Below are 10,403 nucleotides of genomic sequence, written 5' to 3' on the forward strand. Positions count from 1 at the left end.
TGAATCTGACTTTGCAGCATCCCCTCTGACAGCCTCAGGAACATTTCTGGCTGTGTCAGCCAAAATTCCTGCCGGGGACTGCTGCAATGCAGCACACCACACCCCCGCCGGCGCTGAGCCCCAGCCTGGACAGCCGGTGCTGCTCGGCTCCAGCGCTGCCGCTGCCACAGGCTCCCTCCTCCCCTTCGCAAGGAGCCCTGATGATTTCAGGTTGCCTGGCATCACGTCCCGCGGGCAGCTGGCGTCCGCAGCGTGTGTCAGAGCAGCCCGGCGCACGGCCGGTTTCACAACGCGCTGCCTGCACAGCGCGCTGGTTTCCCGAAGGGATCGGCTGTGGTTTCGCCTTTCGTTTTCCTCGCACGCTACACCCGAATTCCAGGCGCTTTCTGGCTTCGCTGCTGCATGGGCTCTGGTCCTTGGCCGTACCCAGCGGAGGCAGACGGGGCTCCCCTCGGCTCCAGGGAGTGGACCATGAAGACGTCAATTGTATTCTTGCTTTGCATCTCAGTTTTCCCAGGCTTTTCCCAGGGCAGAGTTGTCAGAGAGGATGAAACTGGTTTTGCCGAGTGTAACGTGTTCTTCCCTGGACAAGTCCCGCCCGAAGGATTCACGGAGCCGTTCCATGTGAAAATCTGTCAGCAGTACAACAAAGAGCCACGCTTCGCAACCCTCTACAGTACTAAGGACAAAATCCCTCTTTATTCAGCTTTTAAGTTTACAAAGCCAGCTCAAAGTGAGGAGGAGAGCTGGCTGGTTGAACCGCAGGTAAGGCAGCTTTTCCTTCGCTGTAAAACAACTGTTCCTGGAGAACATTTCCTCTGGGGTAAAGTTTGGGTTAGAATTTTGCAAATGAGGCAGGAGCTCTGCTTGTTGAACTTCTGTTGGTATGAATTTAGCATGAGCAGAACTTTTGTGCTTGGAAGTGAGCAAACAAACAGTTTCTTGTCCCAGGGAGCTTATAATGAAAACTGAGAGGCTGCTGCATGAACGTGCAGTGCCGGGGAGAGGAAAGCCCTCTGTGACACCAGTGATGTGTTTGTGCTGCCCAGCCAGCTCTTGTGGGCAGGGAGCACTACTGGTGGGTTGAACATTGCAGTGTCAACTTCAGGTTTGTTCTGTTGCCAGTACGATCACAGTGTTGATAGGGGTTCTCTAGCTCCACTGAGCAGAGATAAAGCATCCATTTGTGGTTCACCAAGTTGATGCTGCAGCTTTTCAGTGTGTCCCAGTGTTGCAGACTGAGGTAGGAAAATGAGTTGCTGTGTCCTGGGGCATGCAGGCTTCAGCCAGGTCAGAAGTATGCAGTATAAAATTAATTTTACCAGAGCCTCGGTGTTTTTTGCCTCCCCTGACACTTGGCATGTTTAAGCAAGGCCTTCAGGCTGTTTAATTTAAAGGAAATCCTTTAAAAACTGGTGGTGCCCTAAGAGAACTTTAGGTCTCCTCTTTTCCCTCCCCATATTTTAGATTGTTCAGCAGTGATAATGAGGAATATTGTAGCCACATGAGGCTACCCCATCTGTTGAGCTGAGGACAGATTGTCAGTGTGCAAGGGCGCTTTGTTAGGGCAGGAATGGCTGCAGTGGCAGAGCAGTGTGTTAGGAGTGTGGCCTTCATCTACTGGATGTTGCCGCAGTCAAAGCTCACCCCTCTGCCAGGAGGATGATGTGCTTATTTTTCTCATGTGTGGTGATGAGAGACTAAGGCCACAAGGCCACAGGCATTGAAGACAAGGAGATATTAAGTGGTTATCTTCAGCCTGGACTGCCTTCTGGCACTCTGGGCTGGGTTTTGAGTTGCAGGAGCTTCTAAGGGCCTTTTGATCTACGCTCCTTCCACTTCACAGGCAAGCTGTGGGAGCCTGCCCTTTTGAAACAGAAAAAGCCTTTTGCAGACTGTGTCATTATTGAGTTGTGGAAGGGTGGCAAATTTTTAAAGTGCAAAGGGGGCCTAGGCTGGCAAGAATCTGTGGTCAGTGCCATGGAGGCAGCAAGGTAAAGTAGCAGAGATGGGATCCTTTCCCATTTGCCTTGGCCAGTGACACCTTTCATCACCTCTAGCCCCCATATCTCCTCCTGCTTCTTGTGGTCCAGCTCTCCCAGCCTACCTTGGTAGACTCAGATGCTGTCCCTGCCATGGAGCAGTGGGCAGCTTCCCCCCACCCAGTAACTTTGGTTCCCCTGGACCTCCCTTTAGCTGGCTTCTCTGCCCTTCCTGCTTCAACCCTTTTGACCCCTCATCTTGTTTTGGTTTCTGCCAGCACTCCAGAGTCCCAAACCTTGTGTGTCCTGCCACCAAAACCTTCTGCAGCCTCAGAAAAAATAGGGCAGGTGCTACCTTTATTTGCTCTGGCTTCTCCAGAGCAGCCTCACAGGTTGACAATAGTTATTAGTTAACACTGATGGGTCTCCTTCATCCACTGGTGAAATGCAGAGGCAGGAGTTAGAAACTCTTCAGCTCCCTGGAAGAACTTCTGGCTCAGACAGAAAAGCACTAGACAAAAACAAAACAAAACAAAACACCTTCCCCCCATCCAAAACAACAACAACAACACCAACAACAAAAATCTGCAGAATATCTAAGGGAAAGAAATCAAGAGCATAAGAATATGAAGAATTCCTATAACTCAAGAAGTAAGTGCATACAACCCTCTCAGACACTGCCACTTGGAGGAGAGAGTGGGGAAGAGCTTTCATACCCATTTTGCATGTTCTGCCAAGGTTAGGTCAGATGGCTGCTGAAGGGAACCCTTAGCAACACCTGCTCTGCAGCATAGCCCAGTGAGCTCATATCACCGATTTTCTGGGTAATTTCCTTGCCAAGACAGGGATAGCTGGGTATGAGCTGGCTCAGCTGCACAATTGGAGATGCAGATACACAGCAAATGGAAAGCAATCACTATAAAAACACTCTCAGCACTCCAGTGAGGGCCTCAAGGTTGTCATATGCTTTTTTGGGGGGATAATGATATAAGTGATGAGGGCACTCTCTCACTCCCTCAGGAATATCTACCTGAGAGATAAATGCCAAATGTAGGAAACAATCGGGTGAGAAGTGTGTGGAATGTCAGTGCCACCCACTGCAGATTGACAGCTGGAAACAATGAATTAATTCAGCAATTAGTGAAAAATTAGAGAGCAGGAAGGGTATGCTGATGAGCAAGGTACTGATGGGACTCCCCCGGTGCAGGTCTGAAAACCTGGTCTGTCACAGATTTCCTAGAGGTTGAGAAAAAGTCACTTAGGTGTCTTTTACCTCATTCCATTTTGGTTGTGTGAAAATCTCTGTGTTTGATTCTTTCTTAGAGAGAGATGGAAAACTCCAGAGTTGCTTTTTCCACCCTAATTTATGAGTACCTGGATTAATTACCTTGTGTTTTCATTTGGTTAATGGCTACAACCAGGTAGATGACCGAGGTGGGGTTCTTGCCCAGCTATGGTGTAGCTACCTTCAAACTGCTCTTGCAATCTCTCTTGGTAGAGAGTTAAGAGAACAGGCAATTCCAGAGCCACTTGTGAGTGTTCCTACTGCAGAAACGTCAGCGTAAGATGCACTGAGGTATGAATCCCACACTAAGGTTGGATCAAAATTTCCCCTTCAATCAAAGGTGTAAGGATGCCTGAGGAAGTAGTGATGGGAGAGGGAAGCTGAAGTTCAGGGATCCTACACACCAGGGTGGGGAAGGTGGGGGGGTGGCAGTGTCCTGCCTTGTTAAATGACCAAACTCAGTGGAAGCTGCCTGCCCTAATAACTGTGTGTTGTCATACTTTTAATCCCCCTCTGCCTCTGTCCCATCTGTGAAACTGCACCCTTCACTTAATGACACACACCAATATTGTTATGTGCTAACATCATACAGGCTTCAGGCACATAAGTTGTTTTTAAATCTCCATTCTATGATAAGGAGTTTACTGTCTGCTTGGATTTCGCCTTGAGCTGTCCCAGGTTATATGGACAGGTGGCTTCATGGCTGACTCCATGAACACAGATAAGTTTTGGTGTGACACAAGCCAGAATCTTTTTGAAGCAGAGAGGAAAGGTATCTTGCAATGCAGATTAGATGCAGTGCTGAGATGGCCTGCCTTTGGCAGTGAGCTGGAGGAGGCACGAGAACCTCAGGTACGCATTAGTTATTACAAACCATAATAGGAGTTATTATAAGCATAGTTAGGTGATGTCAGAGCCTTACACATGAACAGCACACAGCTGCGTTTTTATCATGTTCTTTTTTAATTGCACCCAAACAATCTTGATGGTATGTGCAAAGGCCTGCAACTGGACAGATGACCAGAGACATATTTTTTGCATGCAGCAGCTCATAGGGAGAGAGAAATTAGGTTTATTCTGCTTCATGTAAGTTGGGCAATTTCTACCAGGAGGCAGAGCTGATCCATCTTAGGTCTGTGTGTCCTTGTAGTATGGCAGCACACACCGTGAAACCTCCTTAGCAGGAGGTGGGGTAATGCAGCCCTCTGCAATGGCCAGGCTTGGCACTGTGACCAGGTTTGGTGCAGAGGGAGCCCTGCACCTTGACTGCAGGGGTTTGGCTGATGCAGGAGCTCAGTTCCTGCAGCCAGAGCTCAGTTCCCTGGTGAGGATGATGGACAGGTGCTGACAGTGGCACTTTCACCCTGACTCTCACCACAGGCTGGTGCAGAACTGTGAGGAGGTGATGGTGGCACTAGGAGGATGCAAACTCTGTGTAAGGTTGCAAGGACATAGTTGGATATCTGACCGAGTATGCTGCAGGGTGGTCAAGAGACAAGGATGGATGACTTGGCAAGGTCATCCGCTCAAGGCAGATTATGAATTGTCTGCCATAGATGTCTCAAAGTGCGTATTAGATAGTGCAGTAAACAATTTATAGGCCAGGGGCAAAGGAAGAAGGTTTAATTGGGTCCGTGGCTGCCAGAGATCGTGTGCCCCCGTGAACTTCTACCAACATGTTCACCCTCTAATTTGAGGCACAAAATGACACTTTGTCACAGCCCTCTGGAGCGGCTGCAGGCAGTGTCAGTGGGGATGATTATGGATCAGACAGAGCAGTGGCCACCTGAGAAACACCTGCACACACCCTGACATTTAGTGCTGCTCCTCCCACTGCTCTTTGCCGCCTCTGCCTGCCCCCTTCCCTCCTGCGTGGCTCCAGGACAAATTCCCACTGCAGTAATTGCTACCTCTGGCTCCACTGCATGGGAACTGCAGACACAAGCAGGTAGCACAGATTCCATCGAGGACTTTGGGTGATGGCACCCTCACCCATGTTACACCAGGAGCTGCGTGGTCATTAATGATGAGGTTCAGACTATTATTTACATGAGGGTCAGGTTACTGATGACCAGCCCTGCCACAGCGCCAGGACCTCACTGCTGTGTCTCCTGTTCAAGGTGGGGTAGTTCAGGTCACCTGACATGATGTCTGGCTTCATTCTTGCTTCTTACACAATAAGTGGTGAGAGGTAAGTATCTTCTCTAAACATCTTGTACACCATTACTTGTTTGGTTTTTTCCTTTCCCCATGGCTTGGATTTGATAGTTCCGAGGGGCTTAAAGTGCCATGGTTGAATTCTTACATGAACTGCAGGTACCACTACAGTAGGAGGTGAAAACATGACCCTAAATCTAGCCATCTATTGGTCTTAAAAATCTGTTTTAAGACAAATTGCGAGTGCTTGGTGAGATTTTGATTTCTGTAGTGTGTACCAGACTGGAGAGCTGCAAATATCCTGTGGAGCCTAAACCAATGTGATTGGCTGAGAAGGTAAGTGGAGTATATACTCCTCTGAAGCACTTCAAGGAAGGGAAGGAGAGGGTGCAGGATATAATCCAAGGCATGTACTAATAGTCCTAATGAAAAGTATACGTCAAGGCCCATTTTACATGCTTTTTTCTAAGAAGGTGAATTGCATGAAGTAACACTTCTCTCTACTCTTTCAGATAGATGATCCAGAAAATGACTTGCATGAAATGGTTCGTGAAGCTGATATTGGTGGCACTGTGGCTAACCTTGGTGCAAATCAAGCCCTGACCTCAGACTATGTGGGCTCTGGCTATGAGAGAGGCCTTCTCAATCCCAGTTTGCTTAATGAGGAGGATTTCCAGGTGGCCACTTACACACTCACAAACGCTGTCCCTCTGAGCCCAGCTCTGAGCACAAGCTGGCACAGAGACATTGGAAAGGTTGTGGAGCAAGCTCTGATCCCTCACTGCTCCAAGATGGATCATCTGTATCTCCTTGCAGGTGCAATTCCTTCCAGCGTCCAAGTTAAAGGCAAGGTGTCAGTGCCAGAGAGCCTCTGGCTGGCAGCCTGCTGTGATGCTCCAGAGGGATGGTCCCTGGGACTAGTGAAAAATATCAATGATGAAAACAGCTTGGCAGACCTCACAGTGGGAGAGCTGGAGAAGCAGCTTCTACCAGGAGTTCACTTGTTCAAGGGCAGCTGTGGGAAAGACAAACAAAGCCAGGAGAAAAGAGAAGCAGTATTGCAAGTTGTCAGTCAGATCCGCTCTGGAGAGCAAGTAGGAACAAGTAACAACCAAGAGACCAAAGAAAGTGGGTGGGTGAGAAGAGTGGCTGGCATCATTGCTACCCCTTTCATCAAACTTCTGGAACTCCTCATCTACATCTTCGTGGAACTGGTGAAGTTTGTGTTTTATTTTCTGTGGCTTGTTGTAAAGCGAGTTGTTGGTACAATTCTGGATGGAGTCTACAGCCTGTGGAATGGGGTGGTGTCCTACCTTAAAGCTGTCACCATGGTGCTCATCAGCATCCCCTATGACGTCGGGAGGGTCATCATCAACATCTTCCTGGGCTTCCTGCAAATTGTTCAAGATGTGGTGTCCCTCACCTACAGGATCCTGAGCATCCCTGTGGGGTTCGTCCTTCACCTTGCTGCTTTCCCTTACCACTCCATCTGTGCCATTCCCTCTGTCCTTAAAGACATGGCCACTGGGATTGGAGGCACCTTCTCGCTGGTCATCGATGCCACGGCCACGGTTCTGCATGGCTTTTATTACCTAGCTGGGCACATCATCAAACGGTTTGTCCCTAAAGGCTCCTCTGACGACTGACAGGGACAGAGACCAAGCTGCAAACACATGGAATGAAGGAGGAGTGGGGCAATGCTTTAAGATACGTGGGCAAATGCTGTCAATTTCATTCTGGTATTTATTGTAGTGACATTAATAATAATGAATGACTGGGGAATAACAAGGAGGGACAAGGCAATGTCGCTCGGGGCCGCCACCACTGTAACTCGAGTTCTGTCTGTTGTAAAATGTTTGGGTTTTATCCATGCAGGCCACAAAATTTCTGTGATTTGCAGGTGTCAAGACGCTTCCTCTGGGAAATGCACACTAACTGTGGTAGGAGGTAATTTCTTTCTGACTATGATGACACTGAGACTTACATAGTGGCAGTGAGCTCTGCAGAAGCCCATTCTTTCCAGGTGGTGGTGGTTAAGGGAGGACATGAGTTACAGAGGGTTACTGGGACTTGATAAAAGGAGAGGGAGGCAAGAGTGCAAGGACTTGGGGCTGGGAAACAGCAGGGAGCAGGGTGGAAAGCAGGCAAGGTCCCACTGTTGCCTGCATTGCTTATTTCTCTGGTGTCCCACTGGTGGAGGGGATGCAGCTGGGTGTATCTCGCAGTCTTTAGGCCTTTCCAGACACCTGAAATTGCATGGATCTTGCTGCAAGGAAAGACCCACTGCCTGTTTTTTTTGCATGGTGGGAAAGCATTTTTCCTCAGCCATACCAAGGTCATCTCCCCTGAACTTTCCTTCCTGTCTGGTGACTACTGAAGGTCTGAGCCCTGAATCTTCAAGATGTGGTGTTCTCTGAAGGCCTAAGCCCATGAATGGCTTAGCCCTGAAGCCCTCATGTCTGCTTCAATGTCCAGCAGATCTGGGAGCTGCACTTTTGGATTCGAATCTGTTGTCACCTGCCTTGTTTCCCTTGAGAGCTGACTGCTGCTGAAGCACACAGGGACTATGGACTGTCAGGTGGGAAGAGAGGCAGGAGGGATCCTGGGCTGCAGTGCTTGTTTTCTGTGTGAAGACCCACCGGGTGAGCCCATGCACAAAGAGACACCTTAATGTCAGAGGCAGAACCAAATCCTCTTCTGCACTGCTCATCCTCTCTGCTCACTCTTCACCCCTTCTCCCCTCTGCCAGCCATGTCCCCCAACATCTGCAGCGCTGGAGCTGTGGCACACATCAGGGCTTTGCAGGGGACCAGCAAGTGTTTGCACCCAGATGAGGTGCACAGAGACATCTGCCACTGCTGGAGAAGGGCACAGGAGGGCTGCCCTTCCCTGGGGCTTGGCTCAGCAAGGAGCTTTGGTCTCTTGGTGCAGAGGGAGGCTTCCTGTCTCAGCAGCATTTACTTTGGCTGGACTCCAAGAGGCATTTGGGAGTCCTACATGCAGGGTTCCTTCCTTTCATACCCATCTGTGTCTCTCCCTCCAGTGCTAGCTTGGTGTGGACCCCTGATCTGCCACAGCATCCCATAACGAGTCCCAGGAGTGAGCAAGCTGGTGCTGCCATCTCAGTGGTGCTGTGTTGGTGGTGGCCTGTCCTGGGCTGAAGTTACTCAGTTACTGGCATGGCAGCTTTGCCTCTCTGCATCACGTAGCCTGCAGCAAGGCTGAGCTGGCATGGATGGATTCAGAGGGAAAAGGAGGTTTGGCTGGCTGGTGATGGGACAGAGTTGTTTCTTTAGCTCAGGGGCTGTGCTCAATGCAAGCAGATGTGTCTGCACATCCCGGCCCAGCACACCCTGGCCAGGTGGCACCCTGTTCAGCAGTGATGCAAATGGCAAAGCTGGGGATGCCAACAAGTGGAGAAGCACTGGCATGAGTGGAAAGAGAGGATAACTCCTTGTCTTGCCCTTCATGGGTCTCTGCTGGTTTATGGAGAGAGAGAGGCTGTCTGCAAGCAGAACTGGCTTTGTTCAAAAGGAAAGGCAACTTTTGTGTGCCAGTATGGGTTGTAGTTGGGTAAAGTCAATGGTGTTTTGCTGTAGGAATGCTGGGTGCAAGGGGCAAGGTCACTGCTCCTGACAGGCAGAGAGCAGCCAGTGGATGCTCTCCAAACTGAACTTTGCATGTCTGCACACTCAAACATGCCTAGTCTGCTGTCAAGACAGATGTGGAGCTGATTTTCCACTCCTTCATGAGACCCTGTCTCAATCCTAGTACTCCTCTAGGGCTACATGGCAGCTGTCAAGGCAGGAAAGAAGCCGGCTCAAGCCCCAGGGGATGCTAGGGTGGGGTGACAGGCCATTTGGGAGGCCTCAGGATCCCCAGCAGCCTCTGAAGGCACATGTGATGGCAGCAGCTCTCAAGTACAGCCCAAGCACTGGGGAAAAGGGGTAGCTGCCCCCCACAGCTGTCTTGCACCTTCTGTGTGGCCTTATCTCTGACCCTTCTGTGTGGCACTGCACAGCAGCCAGCCTGCACTTCCTGGGGCTCTGTACCCAGAGCAGCTTCCCTACACCTGAACCCAGCAGCCCCTGCATCCCAGCTCCACCAGCATCTCCAGTGCAGCTCTGCAGTCTCAGGGATGTGGAGCTCATGTGCTGATAAGCAGCAAAGCTGAGGCACCTCAGGAGGTCTGCACTGTCCATTTGCCACCACTGTTGCTACCCCACCTAGCTCAGGCCAGCATGTCTCTGCTGCAGCCATGACTTCTGGCAGTCCTTGGAATCTGAGGCGCTGCAGCTCTATAGGATTTGGGCAGATGTGCAACAATGTTATTAAAATTGTCTTAACATGCTCAGATTTCAAGTGCTAAGAACAGTAACTGGCATGGGGCATTTCTCTTCTGTGCTGCGTGTCTGAGCAGGCAGTGAGAAATCTGCCTTGAACATGCAGCAATTATCACAGAACAAGCAACATCCTGCAAAAAGACACAGTTTGAGATTCTTCTTATCTAGGCATGATTTATGGCTCCTGAGCTTTGCTCTGTCCTTGGAAACGTATGGCTTCAACAAAATAAAATAACTTTTCCTAAGAGGGGCTGGTATTATTTTCTGTCACAGTTGCAAATGAGATAGTACAATCTAGGGTGTCCTGACTAATCAAGAGAACACCAGCAGCGCAGTTTTTCCTTGAAACAGCTTGACATCTGATATTAATGGCTCTTTTGTGCTTTTTAAACACCTTTCCTCTCTCAAAGCACACTAAGGCTCAATTAATTAAGCTGCATAATAAGACAGTGAAAGCTGAGGTGTTGCAGGCAGTGAGTATGACTCTGTCTGTGCCAGGAGAGGGGACTGATTTATTGTCAGATGCAGTGAGACACACCTGGAGTCCATCATGATAGCCAATTTTCAACAGAAATCCCAGCACAGCAGCAGAGCTCTTCACAGCTCACAGGGAGAAACTCCCTCTTGTGCAGTGCT

The 10,403-nt window shown here is 49.6% G+C and overlaps 1 protein-coding gene across 1 annotated transcript; it reads left to right on the forward strand.

The window, feature by feature from the left end:
- ENDOD1 (endonuclease domain containing 1) lies at nucleotides 1-10,014 on the forward strand. Its single transcript, XM_033052549.2, has 2 exons — nucleotides 1-765; nucleotides 5,937-10,014. Exons 1-2 carry the CDS (start codon nucleotides 403-405, stop codon nucleotides 7,068-7,070), a joined length of 1,497 nt encoding a protein of 498 aa, XP_032908440.1. The 5' UTR covers nucleotides 1-402; the 3' UTR covers nucleotides 7,071-10,014.
- Nucleotides 10,015-10,403: the final 389 nt, after the last annotated feature.

This window comes from Catharus ustulatus, chromosome 2 (genome assembly GCF_009819885.2).
Source record: "Catharus ustulatus isolate bCatUst1 chromosome 2, bCatUst1.pri.v2, whole genome shotgun sequence".
Taxonomy (NCBI): domain Eukaryota; kingdom Metazoa; phylum Chordata; class Aves; order Passeriformes; family Turdidae; genus Catharus; species Catharus ustulatus.